Here is a 16941-nt window from a genome sequence, read left to right as displayed (position 1 = left end):
ACTTTGGAGGTTGGAAAAATGCGTACGGCAAGGTCCTTGCTATAAAGGAATTTACATTCAAGTAGAAACGATAAGAAAAACTAAGGTTCACAGAGCACTGCTTTTGAATCAGAGCCTATGGGCAACTTTTACACAATTGGTTCTACTGTACAAAGACCGAGGGCATAGGGCAAGTACAGTAATTGAATAAGTAAAAAGTTGTATAAAATAATATTTAATTCATTCAATAAATATTTGTTGAAGGTGTACTGTGTGCCAGGCACAGTGTTAAGTGCCACGAATACAGAGTCTTAGCTTTCATTGAGCTTAAAGTTTTGTGAAGGATACAGAAAAATAAATAAGCAGTTACTATATAATATAAGTTCTGCAGTGTTTAGGGAATCTACTTTTTTGTGTGGATTTTTAAAAATTCAAGTATAATTAACAAACACTTATATATTAGTTTCAGGAGTACAGTATAACGATTCAACAATTTTGTACAATACTCAGTGCTCACGATAAGTATACTCTTAATTCCCTTTATCTGTTTCACCGCCCCCCCCCCCCCCCGGCACTTTCCCTTTGGCAACCACCAATTTGTTCTCTGTATTTAAGAGTCTGTTTTTTTGTCTGTCTCTTTATTTTCTTGGTTTTGTTTCTTAAATTCTGTATATGAGTGAAATCATATGTTGTCTTCCTCTGACATATTTCACTTGGCCATTATACCCTCTAGGGCTATCCATGTTACTGCAAATGGCAAGATGTCATTCTTTTTTAGGCTAATAGCCCAGTGTGTGTGTGTGTGTGTGTGTGTGTGTGTGTGTGTGTGTAATATGCACCAGCTTGCATTTAGGGATCCACTTTTGGAAGTACTTGCTTTCAGGAGCTCTCAGTCCACCAGGGAGGAACAGATAAGTCAGCACCCAATGCACTATCCAGTACATATGGGCTGTGATGTAAAGAGATACACAGGGAGTTCGGAAGCAAACTTGGGGAACTGGTGGCAATGATATTTTGGCTAGATCAGAAGGAAGAATTGGCATTTTTAGCTAGGGTAAAATAATAATGGAAGTCTATTTGAGGCATAGGGAACAATAGGGTTAAATATCCATGGTTGAAGAAGCGTGCTCACCTGAAGTTTACTGTGGCTGGATTGTAGAGGGTATTTTGGGGTAGGGTCAGTGAAGGGAGTAGGATTGAGACTGGAGAGGTAGGCGGGGCCCAGAGCACTCAGGGCTATATGAGGCATTTTATCTCACCCAGCCTAATTTAAATGCATAACCCCAAGGTTGTAGATAAACTTAGAGGGTGCTCAGGTTTCTACTTTGGATTTAGTTTATGACCTTGTCCTGCTTCAGGAGATTTCTTTTCAGAGAGAATTGTTAATTCACAAAAATGGGATGAAATGATATTTTCAAAATAAAACAAAACGCACAAACCAAAAAGGAACCTCTACCTGAATAGACATTTTCCCAAAGAAGACCTACAGATGACCAACAGGCACATGAAAAATGCTCAACATCACTCATCATCAGGGAAATGCAAATCAAAACCACCTCACACCTGTCAGAATGGCTAAAATCAAAATGACAAGAAATAACAAGTGTTGGTGAGGATGTGGAGAAAAGGGAAGGAACCCTCGTGTACTACTGGGGATTCAAACTGATATAGCCACTGTGGAAAACGGTATGGAGGCTTCTCAAAAAATTAAAAGTAGAACTACCATATGATCTAGTAATTTTTCCACTACGGGGTATTTACCGCCTAAAAATGAAAATACTAATTTGAGAAGATATTTGCACCCCTGTGTTTATTGCAGCATTACTTACCATAGCCAAGATTTGGAAGCAACCCAAGTGTCCATCTATAGATGAATGGGTAAAAAAGATGTGATTTTTACACGGACACACACATAGTGGAATACTACTCAGACATAAAAAATAATGGAGTCCTGCCATTTGTGGCAACGTGGATGGGCCTAGAGGATACTATATTAAGTGAAGTAGGTCAGACAAAGAAAAACAAATACCGTGTGATTTCACTTGCATGTGGAATCTAACAAACAAAACGAGAACAAACAAAAAACAGACTGCTAAATACAGAGAACAATCTCACTGTGGGGGCGCAGGGTGATGGGTGAGCTAGATAAGGGAGATTGAGAGATATAAACTTCCAGTAATAAATAACTAAGTCACAGAGATGGAAAGTCCAGCATGGAGAATATAGTCAATAATATTACAATAATATTGTATGGTGACCACACTTACCGTGGTGAGCAGTGAGTAACGTATAGAATTGTCAAGTCACTGTGTTGTATACCTAGAACTAATACAACATTGTATTTCAACTATCTTTCAATCATAAAAATACATTTTAAAAACAGAATAAAGACACTTTAAGACAAGCAAAACAAAACAAAAACCACCCTCTGTTTATTAGTCATTATGCCCTATGGCTGTAAAGCCAAATTTCCCAAGATGCTTTTTCAAGAGCACCTTGAAGTAACAACATGTGTCCCCATGGAGGCCTTTGCGGTGTTGTGTGAGGCTGTGATAAGTAGTGCATGTTTCTAGTTTCAAAGATTATGAGTGGAATGACTAGTCAGAATGGACTGAGGGAAACTGAGGGTTTTTTTTCGTTTAACTCTTCTCAAGGAGGTCAGAGCCATGGAGATCTCACAGAGGTTTAAGCCAGTCTTGGATTTACAAATCTGAATTCACTCGTAGTGTTGTTTCAGGCTTGCGTATAATAAATTAATCAAATTTTCTTTTCCTTGTAGAAAGAAATTCAAGCCATGAGTCAGTGCCATCATCCTAATATTGTGTCTTACTACACGTCTTTTGTGGTAAAAGATGAGCTGTGGCTAGTCATGAAGCTGCTAAGTGGAGGTGAGTAGAGAATGGTGAAACGCTACCTTCCGTTGGTTGGAAAGGTAATAAAAATATCCGGTTGGTTTTTTTCCTGGTTTGGTTTTCGTGCACATTGGCGTTTGAGGAGATGCTGAGGACTTAGTATCTGCTAAAGATGGGAGGGTATGAGCCGAGACAGGTTTCACACGTTGCATTTGGTCGCCATGCCTCTGAAGCCTCACTCCATCTCTGATGGTTCCCCACAGCTTCCTTTGTGTCATGACAGCAACTTGTTGAAGCTTCTGGTCAAGGGTCTGACAATAACTTCTTATGGAATGACCCGCATTTTGGATTCATCTGGTTATTTCTTCCTGGTGATATTTAACTCGATTTGTTTCCCTTGCTTTCTTACAAATTAAAAATTGGACCCAAAGGCTTGATTCGATGTAAGTTCGAAATTTTTGGGCAGTATTTTGTGGGTGATGCTGTGTTCATAGTGCATCACACCAGGAAGCGTTGCTTTCTGGTTATATCTTTAATGGTGATGTGACTTTTGATTGCTTGAGGTTTTGACAGCCAGACCTCACCATGGAAAAGTTAACTTGTTCCCCTTTGCAGCCAGCGAGTAATCTGTGAAGTGATACTTGGGCACTGAGAGTATCCAGTTCCCCCTTTTTTTTTTCCCCATTTTTTAAAGTTTATGTGTTTATTTTGGAGACAGAGAGAGAGAGAGAGAGAGAGAGAGACAGAGAGGGCATGAGCAGGGGAGGGGCAGAGAGAGAGAATCCCAAGCAGGTTCTGCACTGTCAGCACAGAGCCCTACGTGGGACTCGGTCCCACCAACCGTGAGATCATGACCTGAGCCGAAACCCAGAGTCAGTTGCTTAACTAACTGAGCCACTCAGGCGCCCCTCCCCCCTTACTCTTTCCTTTAATGATTTTAGTATCCATTCACAGTCCTTGTTTGAATTAATTATTCTGTCAAGGGTTGCAGAATGGTGACTTTTCTCATTGCATCCTTTCTTTTACATTTGTAAACTTGGCATTGTTCTGTGTAAAGGAACTTTACCTCGTTAACTGGAGCTCTTTGGGTAATCTGTACTGTGGTTCCTACTAAAAATGCAAGATAAATAATTGATTTTTTTTTTCAGTACTAATTTTCAGAGTAAAGAGTTGATTTAATACTCACCTCCAGTGGTAGCAAATAGGGTTTGTTTGTTTTTTTCCTTTTTCCTGTTGGGTAAGGCTTTCATTTTTTTTTGAGTGTCATCATAGACACAAGGAATTTTATATATTTAGTGTCTTTCAATGTAGTTTTACTCTCTTCTTTGGATGCTCAGGTCATCCAAAATTTTGTCATTAGGACTCCCTTTAAGCTTATTCCTATGTCCTTTTGACATGAATGCGTTAGTCTTTGGTTACTTCCTTGTTTTTTAGTTCAGGATTTCCTAGAGTCATGTTTATATTACTTTTCCTAGATCCACGATCAGCCAATACTCCAAGGAGTTCTGATTTTTGTTAGGGGAAAGGTATTTAGAAAGCATAAGTAGGATGTTTGGTCATTGCTACATCATTATCATCACTTCTAGTTGAAAGAGCTTAGAAATATATTAAAAATGATGATTTGGAATTAATATTTCCATTTCACGTTTAACATTATAGACTTTTGAAGCTTCTTTGAAATTATACGTGAATCTCTTCTCTCTTATACAGAAAATTTTGGTCCCCAGTATTATGATTAATTATGGTGCTTTATCCTGCCATATGTATACAGTTATTTCTGCTTAAGTCCTTAGAATAAAATGTAAGTATTACTGATGGCCAGAAGCAGACCATTGTCACTAGATTGGACATTTTGTTGTTATGGTTGTCTGAAGGCCCAAGTCATGTAGTAAATTAGACATTTTGCCAAAGCACAGATTTGAATTGTGGTGAGATTGGGAGGACTAGTGAGTGATGGAGCCACCCGACCTTCCCATCACTGTGCTGCTTGGTTTTTGTTTGCATATGTATTTTGTGTAGGAGCATGATTTTCCATTTTAGAATTGAACACTTGACTTCCCTAGCAAGGCCATAAAGGAAAGAGCATAGGCTTTAGAATTAAATTCCAACTTTCCTACTTAGCCGGTTTATGTCATTGGGCAAATTATTTAAACCCTTTGAACCTGTTAACTTTTCTGTCAAATGGGGATACCTTTCTGTATTTTAGGTATTGGGGAGTAGTAATTGAGATGACTTATATCAAGCATCTATAATTGTGCTGACATGTAGATGCACAAGAAATTGAGTCATTAATAATAATCCCATGTTATTTGATGCTTTTCAGTGTAGCCAGAATCACCTTTTTGTTTCAATCCCATTAGTGACACACTGGAGAAACTGGATTGCTTTGTTAAAGGCCTTGTTCATATGATGGTTGGAATCCTTGCTAACACCAACCACCTTTCAAGATGGTGGTCAAGCATGGTTCTTTCAGTATGGACAGATATGGGAATATTAGGTAATACTGTATCTTTCATTATTGATCACCTATAGCATAATTTTCTTTATTTGTAACTTACAAAAATGTGTAATACAGAGTTTTTAATGTTTTGCTGAAAAGTCCTCTGATGAATAGCAATACTTTGTCTGCTTAATTCTTTCATCCATACCTGTATGCCAGCCCATCCTTTCTGCTACTCCTGAGCAGAATGAATGTATATTTTTTAAGAAATCCCCGTTTCTTCTGCAGGGAGTATATATCCTGATCTCAGAAGGGGCAGGACATGTAGCTGGGTGGGACATCTATTAAATGTACCTTTCTGTCTCTCCTCGTCTTAGGTTTACTGGAACAGTGCCCAATTTTTCCAGCCTAGGACTCAGCACGTTTCCTGGGGGATAATTTTCAAACATGTTCCAGCTGTTAACTCTTTTTACAATTACTTACCTTTTTTTTTTTTTTTGAGTCAACATAATCTTACATCTAAGCCTTTAAAAATATTAAAGAATTGCATCTTTTTTTAGGAAAATGAAATCTTGCTTGTTTTAGTCAGAAAGTGAATAAACATTTAAACTGAAGAGATACATTAAATACTTTTAGAAAACAAAAGCTAGACCTGAGCACAGCTTCAAAATGTTTTTTATTTATTTATTTATTTTAATGTTTATTTCTGAGAGAGAGAGAGAGAGAGAGAGAGAGAGAGAGAGAGAGAGCATGAGCAGGGGAGGGGCAGAAAGAGAGGGAGACACAGAATCTGAAGCAGGCTCCAGGCTCTGAGCTGTCAGCACAGAGCACGCCGTGGGGCTCGAACCCACCAACTGTGGGGATCATGACCTGAGCCAAAGCCAGACATTCAACCGACTGAGCCACCCAGGCACCCCTAAAATGTTTTTAAAATACAGAGAAACTGTGCCAAGATTTATTGCTCATTTAAAATTCCATTCATCAGATTACTTACTGATCACCACTGCATTGATGAATCATGTTCCTTGCTCTTATGGGCCTCATAGCTAATAAGGAAAAGTTACAATTAAATAAGTATAAGTATGTAGAGTACCAGGAAGAAGTATCAGGTGCCATGGGAACAGGTACCAGGAGACTGTGTTTTATTGAGGGAGAATGGGTGTGGTGGGGTTAACAAAGACTTCCCTCAGGAGGTGACGTTCAGCTGAGACCAGAGGAATAGGTAATAATTAGCCAGGTAACATGGTAAGTGGGCGTGATTTCAACGGAGGGATGGGAGAAGTGATCCAGATAGAGGGAACACCATGCAGAGAAGGTTCTGGAGGCAGGATGGAGGAGTATGGTATGTCTTGCGAAACTGATGGGGGCCTACAGAAGGAGCAGAGAGAGTGAGAGGAGAAGACCATTGATAAGCAGAGGCTCCCTTTGAGTAATTAAGTCATGTCAATAACCAGAGTTAACAGAAATATGTTTAGGCTATCTTCTTTCACATCAACTTTTTTTAGCCAAAATATATAAAACAAAAGCATATTAAAAAAAAAAGTCCATTTATTTAGAGAGAGCACACGTTTACAAGCATGCAGAGGGATGGGGCAGAGAGAGAATCTCCAGCAGGCGTGGCACTGTGAGCACAGAGCCTGATGCGGGGCTCGAACTCTCGAACAGCGAGATCGTGACCTGAGCCGAAATCAAGAGTTGGGTGCTTAACCGACTGAGCCATCCAGGTGCCCCCAAATTTCTTTCTTTAAAAAAAAAATTGGGGCGCCTGGGTGGCGCAGTCGGTTAAGTGTCCGACTTCAGGTCACGATCTCGCGGTCTGGGAGTTCGAGCCCCGCGTCGGGCTCTGGGGTGATGGCTCAGAGCCTGGAGCCTGTTTCCGATTCTGTGTCTCCCTCTCTCTCTGCCCCTCCCCTGTTCATGCTCTGTCTCTCTCTGTCCCAAAAATAAATAAACGTTGAAAAAAAAAATTTAAAAAAAATTATTTTAGAGAGAAAGTGTGAGTGGGGAGAGGGGCAGAGGAAGAAAGAGACTCTTAAGCAGGCTCCACCCTCAGCACTGAGCCTGACGTGAGTTTCAATCCTATGACCCTGAGATCATGACTGGAGCTGAAACCAAGAGTCGGACACTCAACTGACGAGCCATGCAGGTGCCCCATAAAAACAAAAGCATATTGGGGTGCCTGGGTGGCTCGGTTAGGTGTCTGACTTCAGCTCAGGTCATGATCTCACGGTTTGTCAGTTCAAGCCCAGCGTCAGGCTCTGCTGTCAGCACAGAGCCCACTTTGAATCCTCTGTCCTTCTCTCTCCTTGCCCCTCCCCTGCTTGCACTCTCTCTCTGTCTCTCAGATAAATAAACTTTAAAAAAAAAAAAACAGAAGCATATTTTTCATCTAGCAACATGTACTGACGTAGAATTTAATAAGCTAATTAAATCATAATCTGAGTTGCAGCTGTCACTCTTACACCCATCAACCCGGTGGACGTCATGGTTAAAATAAGTTGAATTTCGTGTGTCAGTATTATAGTCATGTCTTAATGCCTCCTTATAACTGTAATATTCTTCTGTGAATTAATCTCTGATGTTGAACGTTAAGATTTTAGTATAGGAAGTTAATCTTCAGAAATTGGAAGCAGTTCTGATCTAAAGAGCTATTTCTGCAGCTTATTAGCACCAAACTGCAATGTAAGAGTTTTAGAAATCAAAGTAATTAAGAAAGTTTCTGAAAGGAGAAGAGAGAATTACCTATTCGACTTAGAGTGATGACTTGTAGCAATGCAGAAATCTAATTTAAATTCACTGTCTTAGTGAATTATTTTGTTGTTTAGAGATGCTCTCAACTTTGTCATCTTCTAAGACATAAAAAAAAGTATGGGAAGTTTTTCATTTTCAAGTTTATTTTATTTTTATTTTTGAGAGAGAGCGACTTGGGGAGGGACAGAGAGAAAGGAGGATAGAAGATACGAAGCGAAGCGGGCTCCGTACTGACAGCAGAGAGCCCGACATGGGGCTTGAGTTCGTGAACCGTGAGATCATGACGTGAGCTTGAAGTTGGAACCTTAACCGACTGAGCCACCCAGGTGCCCCAAGTATGGGAACTTCTTCGATCTAAGCAGGACCCGAGTGAAATATCCGGTATTAATAATAGGGACCATCTTTGGTTGTTCAGGCAACAACGGAGGGGTATGTCTATTTGTCTGAAGTGGAATATTCAGCCCAAGCAAATTTGACCCCTTTGAAACCTTCCATGGCTCAGGAAGAAAACGAACAAAACCCAGTGGCTGAATATTGGTTAAAGCTTCTTGGCAGAAATTCTGATAACTAAAATGAGCTAATTTCGGATTCCAAGAGTGTTGTTTCATAAAAGTAAACTGAGGCAATAAACATGTTGACTGAATAATTTGATTGAGCAATATAATTAGGAGATTTCACAAGTGCCTTAACCTGGAAGCTCCTTTGCTACTTTTTCAAAAGTATTTTAATATGTAATAATGATATTCTTGGACAGTAAAAGTTTTGCATTGCTTTTTAAATGTTCTGTGCCATAGGCTAGGAAAGCAGACATGAGATGGATTTTTGGAATAGGTTGTTTACATTTTAACTTTTCGCTTTGTTACCAAATTTGTGCTTATTCCCTCTCGTTTTCCATTCTCCTTGCTATTACTCTGAGAAATGCTTAGGTTTCAATGGACAGTGTTCATCTAGGAGCCTAGGTTGTTAAAATACACCTTCTTGGGCCCACTTTAGATCTCTTGAATGACAGACAGTCTGTGAGATCTGGAAATCTGCACTTTTAACTAGTTTGCCAACTAATTCCTTCATGTGTTAAAGTTTGAGGTCTGATTATCTGTGTAAAATATTTCTTCCAGATCGTGCCCAAGGATATAAGACGGTGCATGCTGTTACAACCTTCCCTTTTTACTCTTAATTTTCTTTAGGTGTTAATTGATTCATCCAGTGATAATCTGCAGTCTTCTTTTGCTTAGCGTATCTTACCTTCACCTTTCTTAGTGATATGAAGACTTCCATGTAATTTTGATATTTGAGGAGGGAGGATTATAAGCACCATCATCATGTTGGATGCTACAAGATGCTGAAGAAATCATATGGGAACAAATGGGTACTTTCTAGGACCAAATTTATCAATTAAAGATAAAGGTCTTAGTGGCATGATTATCCCTCCACCAATAAAAATTATATTGTTGGGAGACTGAATTGGAGAAGAAATTTTATACCACGAAAGAGGGGGCTTTTTATACAGCTTGTTGAAAATGTCTGTTATGAACATAGACTGGGGATGTGCACCGCTTTAATTTCCCCATTGATCATTGGTGTTGTGAAATCATTAAAAATCTTTTAAGATTTTTTTTTTAAATGTTTATTATTTTATTCAGACACGCAGAGCATGAGCAGGGGAGGGGCAGAGAGAGAGACAGAGACAGAATGTGAGGCAGGCTCCAGGCTCTGAGCTGTCAGCACAGAGCCCGACATGGGTCTCGAACCCACGAACTGCAAGATCATGACCTGAGCCAAAGTCGGACCCTTAACCGACTGAACCACCCAGCCGCCCCGATCTTTTAAGATTTTAAAAAGGAGTTCCTGGTTCAAACTCTTTAAAAATACAGATCTAATAACCTTTTATGTACCCTAGGTCTTTATTGCTCCATTTTCTTGATCTACCAGACAGGAAATTCCCAGAGTCAACTGTTGTGCCATGTGTATCTTGACATGTTTTGTGGCCCCCAGTTCTAAATCTTGCATATAATATGGCCAAATTGTTGAATGAATACATTGTGTTAGTTTTTAATTCCTAGTAGGAATTTTCCCCTCTGCATTCCCTATTTTCGATATTCTTTGCATTACAAACGTGTATCTCAATTGGCGTTTATACAAATGTCTTCTTACTAAGCAGTTCTTATTTGGCCTGGATTTCTCAAAAAAATGAGACATATGGCCTGGTGGTATAGTGACTTTGCTTTGGAGATTAATATGTGATTGATTAAGCGGAACTTTTAAAATGTCTCCTTTAGGCCTCCCCCTGTGTGAGTCACAGTCTTGTGAATCCCAGCAAGAAAGAGGGGAAAGTCTGATAGTGTATTAGAAAACACCACCTGGGATCTGGAGCCTCCCTGGTTCACTGTCTCCAGAAAGTAAACTGCCTGTCTTCCTGCTGGACATGGGGAGTGGCAGTGGTCTGGTTTCCAGAGAGAGAAGGAGGAATCTGGGCATCTTCTTCCCCATTATACGAATTTTCACCCAGTTTTCCCGTTTCCAGCCCTTTTCTTCAATCTCCTCTCACTTCCCCTTAGGTAGTCCTTGGTGTATGTGCTCTATTGGGATACGCCATTTCCTAATTGGTATAGTCCTCCACAGGCATTGGAGTTTCAGATTTCTCTCTTCTGCTTAGCTTTTTGTTTTCCTTCCTCCAAAACATGATTGTTGTCTCTCTTCTTTATCTTCTCTGTTTTCTTTTTCATCCGGGGTTTATGCCTGTTTTATCAAGTGTATGGAGTTAATGGATTTCAAGTGGGAGCTGAAGTAAATGTGTGTTCTGTCCTCCCATGTTTTGGAGGATCCCATCTAGACCCTGCTTTCCATCTATTTGGAAGTACATTTTTTACTTGTTAAGTGTGTGAAATGAAAGCACCCACCAGGGCAAGTTTTCAACATAAGTTTGTGTTTCAATTTTAGTCTTGATCATTCAGGTCTTGTGCCAAGAAATGGAAATCTAATCTTTTCTGTGCAGTTTGTTATATTCTACTTCTTGGCACAATTTCTAATATTAGAGATTGTTTCGTTTGGGTTCTGGGATCTTTATGGGCCATTGTACTACCAGAAATCTTACTAATCTTCAGCAGACTTTTTATTATAATTATGTATGGCAGTCAAGGTTCTATGATTTTAATTACTATGTAGGTATCTTTTCCCTCCCTCCCCCCAGTTTTTAGTCGGGGCATTATTTCTGATCCTGGGAAGAGTGGGATTGCTAATACATCGTAGCTATTATTTAGAGAGAACTGCCGTTTTTTTATCCTTTCATTTTTTTCCTTGCCTTACTTATTATTTATTAAACTGAAAATTAATTTTAACCCACATGTGACCCTGACTTTCCAAGTATTTCTACTGTAATCTGACCTGTGTCGCAATTGTATTTTTATATGTTTAATCATACAGTGTTGCATAGTCTGATCCAGTGTCGGAAACTTAAATTCGTTCGTGGTATCTTATACTAATGTGTTATAGATGGGTAAGGTTTACCTAGGCATTCTTCAGACCTGGTTAAAAATCCTCTACCACCTTTTCCAAATTCTTACTAAAAAGTCTAAAGGAAATGCTGGTGTAACACTGCTATTTGGATAGTAGGCTGCTTTCTGTTTTAGATTAAAATGGAGAAGAAGTTATTAATTTTAAACTTCTGTATTTCCTTGTGTTTGCTTTTTTTTCCTTTCCTATACAATTAAGTTTGTGAAAAGGTTTACGTTGGTTTAATTTCAAAATGGCTTTGAATTATATGACATGAGTCAAAAGTTTATGGCAAATTTTGTCTTCGGTTTTTAGGTTCTGTTCTCGATATTATTAAGCACATTGTGGCAAAGGGGGAGCACAAAAGTGGAGTCCTAGACGAAGCTACCATTGCTACAATACTTAGAGAAGTGCTGGAAGGGTTGGAATACCTGCATAAAAACGGACAGATTCACAGGTATGTAAACGACAACACTCTTCTTTTGGGGAAGGTGCAGTGCCGTCTCATTTTGTTGAGGCCATTCCCCATTCTTCTGCCGAATTCATAACCTCTGAATGTTGTCATGGCTCTCGGAATCGCGAGTTTCAGCCAGCACATTGTGGTTCGGGTTTTAATTACACAGCTAGCAAGGATTGAAAAAGTAAAGATTTTAGTTAAATCGGGAAATACAAAAACAGGAAAAATTCATAATTTCCTGTCGGGAGGCAATCATTGTAATCACTGATCATGTTTTGTAATATTTCTTTCTAGTTTCTTTTATGTGCTCACAAGATACTTAAAACTATATTTCTAGTTTTGTCTGTTGCTTCTTACTGTGTTTTTTTAATATTTTGTCTTGAGTGTTTTCTCAAATTATTAAAAGCTCTTTGTAAAATAACTTCTTATTAAAGCTTTTTTTTTTTTTTTTTTAATGTAAAAAGCTATGTATAATTTTATGGTCCAAGTATTCCTGGCCATCTCTATTCATTCCCTGGGTACAGATAAGAAGAATCCAAATGATGATGGTTTACTGTGTTACTCAAATCTGTTTAATCCCTGGATTTGGTTTTCCTTCATATCAGACTTTTTTTTTGGCACGGTGGGGGGGGGGGTGGTCATTCTCAAGGATAATTTCACTGGGTATAAGAATTTGCTGTTGACTGTGCTTTTCCTTCAGCAATTGAAAGGTGCTCTACCACTTAATTCTGGCCTCCGTGGTTTCAGATCAGAAGTCTGTCATTTGAATTAGTGTTCTATGATGTTGTTTTTCTCTGGCTGCTTTCAAGATTTTTTCTTTGGTTTTCTGAAGTTTAATTATGATGTCTTGGTGTGAACTTCTTTAGGTATATTCTGTTTGGGGTTCCCAAACTCCTTGAATCTGTAGGATGTTGTCTTTCACCAAGTCTGGGAAGTTTTCAGCAGTCATACCTTTGGGTAGTTTCTTAATCCATTTTTTTTTCCTCCTCTTTTTCTGGGACTCTGATAATACAAAAGGTAGCTGTTTTGTTATTGTACTAGAAGTCCTGAGGCTCAGTTCAGGTTTTGTCATCGTATTTGTTTTCTCTGTTAAGACTGAGTGGATTCTATTGATGTGTTCTCAAGTTCTGATTCTGTCCTCTGCATTCTACTATAGAGCCCGTTGAGTATTTCAGTTATTATAGTCTTTTAGATAATCTGATTCTTTTTCTTTTTATCACTTTTATTTCTTTGCTGAGATTTTCTGTTTTTCATTTGTTTTGATAATCCCAAATTGCATGTGGAAGCATTTTTACAATGGCTGCTTTACAATTCTTGGCATATAATTAATTCCAAGATCTGATTTGTCTCGGTGTTGATGTCAGTTGTCTTCTCTTATTGAAGTTCTTCCTGGTCCTTGGTATGATGAGTGATTTTTAAATTGTATCCTGGATATCTTGCATATCATGTTAGGAGACTCTTGATCCCATTTAAGTATATATCTTAGCAGGTGTTTGCCCTGTTGAGGTTTAGAACATAAGACCTAGTCTACTTTTGTGGGCTGTAGTTCCAATGACAGTTTGATTTTTAGAGCCATTACAGTGCTGTTCTGGTTTGCTTTGTTCACCCGGCACTGCTGGGGTTCTCTGCTCAATCCTGCTGATGCCACCATTGAGAGCAGAGTAGAATGCCCCAGGCCTGATGCTGCTAGGTGGAAGGTGGAAGATGGATGCTGTCCCTGTGGGTCTGTGAGCACTTTTGGGGGCCCATCCTGTGGCCCACGCCACGTGGTGCCAGTGGGGCTCCCATTCGTTCTCTGTTAGTATTGCCTGTGGGGATGAAGGCATTTCCCTGGGCCACCTTTTGCTGCTGGGTAGAGAGTTGGAAGACACTGGGTCTGGGTTGTCCTTTGCCTCTGTGTGAAGTGCCAGGAAGTGCTGGGCCCAGGTTGCTCTCTACAGCCGGCTACTGGGCCAATAGATGCTGGCTGGGCTGTTGGTGCTACTGGGGTGGGTAGTATGGGCCTACCTGCTGCCGTGGGTGTGGGGCAGAGGATGGGGTTTCCCATTTGGTCTTCGCTTAAAACCTCTGGTTCCGGCACAGTGGGCCAGCCTGTGACTCCAGCTATGGGTCCTTTGCTAGGTCTGTGCTAGGCTGTCCCTTTTCTGCTCCTTTGGCCCCAGAGAGCAGGCGTGGAGGATTTTTAAAATTCTTGTTTTGTTTGTTTGTTTGTTGCGTATGCCTGTTCATAGTTCTGGGTTGAGAGACTTTCTAGTGCCCGGTCCAGGATATGTGAGACTAAAAGAAAACTCAGAGAAGTCGTATAGTGCTCTTTAAAAAATGGACTTGGGTTCGTTGTAAATGTTTATAGCAAACTCTAGGGCAGCCACTAAAAAATGAAAAAAGAATTGATATGCTAAGAGAGGAGAGGAAAATGGGATCATGTAAAATGCTCAATTAAAATAAAGGCAGAAAAAAGGCGGGAGACACAAGATTGTAATCTTAAAAATCACCTACCTTTACGGAACTAGAAAAGAAAATTAAGAACAGACTAAACCCAAAGTTAGCAGAAGGAAGTAAATTTTCAAAGATCAGAATGGGAATACATGAAATACAGATTTTTTTTTTGGATGTGACACCAATAGCAAAGGCAGGAAAAGAAAAATTAAACAGGTGGGACTACACCAAACTCAAAAGCTTCTTCACAGCAAAGGAAACCATCAACAAAATAAAAAGGCAACCCATGGAACGGGAGAAAATGTGTGCAATCCACGTGGTCTGATAAGGGGTTAATATCCAAAATATACAAGGAATTTGTACAACTCAGAGACAGAAACTCCCAAATAACCTAATTTCAAATGGGCAAAGGCTCCAAATAGACATTTTCCCAAAAACGATGATCTATTTCCCTAATCCTCAGGGAAATACAGTCAAAACCACAGTAAGATATCATCGCATATCTGTTAGGATATCTGTTTTCAAAAAGACAGGAGATAACAGATCCTGGATGAGGATGTAGAGAAAAGGGAACCTTTTTGTACACTGATGGTGGCAACATAAACTGATACAGCCACCATGGGAAACAGTATGGAGGTTCCTCAAAAAAATTAAAAATAGAATTATTTTTACATATGATCCTGTAATTCCAGTGCTGGGTATATACTCAAAGAAAGTGAAGTCATCATCTCAGAGCCAAGCTGTGGAAATAACCTAAGTGTCCATCAGTGGATGAATGGATAAAGATGTGGTATATGTAGTGGATTATTATTTAGCCATTAAAAAAAAAGAAAGCAGGAAACGCTGTGGTTTGCGACAATATGGATGAACCTGGAAGGCACTATGCTAAGTGAATTAGGCCAGAAAGAGAAACACAAATAACTGCCTGGTATCACTTGTATGTAGAAGCTAAAGAAAAGAAAAGTTGAACTAGAAACGGAGAGTGGAGAAGTGGCTGCTGGGGTGGGGAGTGCGGGTGGGATAGGGAAAATAGGGAGAGATTGGTAAAAGAATACAAACTCAGTTATGAGTAAGTTTTGCTAAGAGAGTAGAATTTAAGTGTTCTCACCAAAAAAAAAAAAAAAAAAAAAAAAACCCGAAAAGTAAACATATAAGGTAACAGGTATGTTAATTATCTTGGTGGGAAGAATCCTTTCCCAGTGTGTCCATACGTCAAACAAGCACATTGTACACTTTAAATATCTTACAATTTTATTCGTCAGTGATATCTCAACTTTTATTAAAATTTTTTAAAATATATTTATTTGCTTTTGGGAGAGCGCTAGCGGGGAGGGGTACAGAGAGGGGGACAGAGGATCCGAAGTGGTCCCTGCACTGACAGACTGACAGTGAGCCCAATGCGGGGTTCGAACCCACAACCTGCGAGATCATGACCTGAAGTGAAGTTGGACGCTCAACCTACTGAGCCATCCAAGTGCCCCATACCTCAATTTTTTAAAGCTCACCTACTTAACCCTAATCTCTCAGCAAATAGATAAACAAAGGCTCAGAAAAGTAACTGATCAAAGGTCAGACAACTATCAAGTTCTAAAACTGAGGCTTTAAGGAATGAATCAGAATAGGGAGGGAAAAAAGCAAGTAATCTCCTCACCCCCACATGGACACACATACAGACCTTTAATTAGGTTATTCTGATAATAGCACCATTTAAAAAAAATTAACATATATAGGGGCGCCTGGGTGGGTCAGTCGGTTAAGCATCCGACTTCCGGCTGAGGTCATGATCTCACAGTTTGTGAGTTAGAGTCCCGCGTCAGGCTCTGTGCTGACCGCTTGGAGCCTGGAGCCGGCTTCGGATTCTGGGTCTCCCCCTCTCTCTGCACCTCCCCTGCTCACGCTCTGTCTCTCAAAAATAAATAAATGTAAAAAAAAAGTTTTTTTTAAACATCTACCAATGCAATCAGCCATTTATAAAAGTATCTTACTCTACATAAAAATGAATAATGCTTTCTAGCTGTGTAAATTTTCCAACCAGCTTAAGTCTTATAAAGAAAATGAACTCTTTTTATGCTTATGAAGAACAGTTGACTGAAAGGAATAATATATAAACCAGACATCTTGGAAGCATTGAAGGTATATTCTTAAGACAGTAGGGTTTTTCATTTAAAATTGTATCCTGTCATTTTGTTCCTAGCTACAATAATGGGTTAACAGATGACTGAAAAGGGCATGACCAAAGAGTAAAGCTTTGGGACTGTATTTCCTGCACTGGCAAGAGGAAAAGGTGGCCTGAAAAACACGATTCCTAACCGCTGGATAGCGGTAACCCTATGAATATATACCTTAATGCTCTCGATGAACAGAATTCAGTTAATACCTCAGTTCTGATTTCATGTTCATCAGTCTTCTAGGGGGGAAAAAATGCCAGAAACTGCTACTTGGCCCCGAGTGGGTCTCCTCTTCTTTTCAAAGAAAAAGAGCGTAAAAGGTAACATTTTTACTGGGCGTATGACCATCCAGAAGAAAGGCAACATTTC

At 39.5% G+C, this 16941-nt stretch overlaps 1 protein-coding gene across 3 annotated transcripts in view; it reads left to right on the top strand.

Moving 5' to 3' along the window:
- Nucleotides 1-16941, top strand: part of OXSR1 (oxidative stress responsive kinase 1) — a 104599-nt gene that overhangs the window by 29929 nt on the left and 57729 nt on the right. For 2 of the 3 annotated variants that reach the window (XM_045037878.1, XM_011286239.4), the window contains exons 3-4: nt 2759-2867; nt 11827-11968. In XM_045037878.1, the coding sequence (XP_044893813.1) occupies nt 2759-2867; nt 11827-11968 (251 nt within the window). Of the gene's footprint in view, nt 1-2758; nt 2868-5191; nt 5329-11826; nt 11969-16941 lie in introns of all 3 variants that reach the window. The other variant, XM_019810939.3, reaches the window with a different exon arrangement.

Source organism: Felis catus, chromosome C2, assembly GCF_018350175.1.
Source record: "Felis catus isolate Fca126 chromosome C2, F.catus_Fca126_mat1.0, whole genome shotgun sequence".
Lineage (NCBI taxonomy): Eukaryota > Metazoa > Chordata > Mammalia > Carnivora > Felidae > Felis > Felis catus.
Note: the sequence above shows the minus strand (reverse complement) of the source record. Positions and strands in the feature narration are given on the sequence as shown.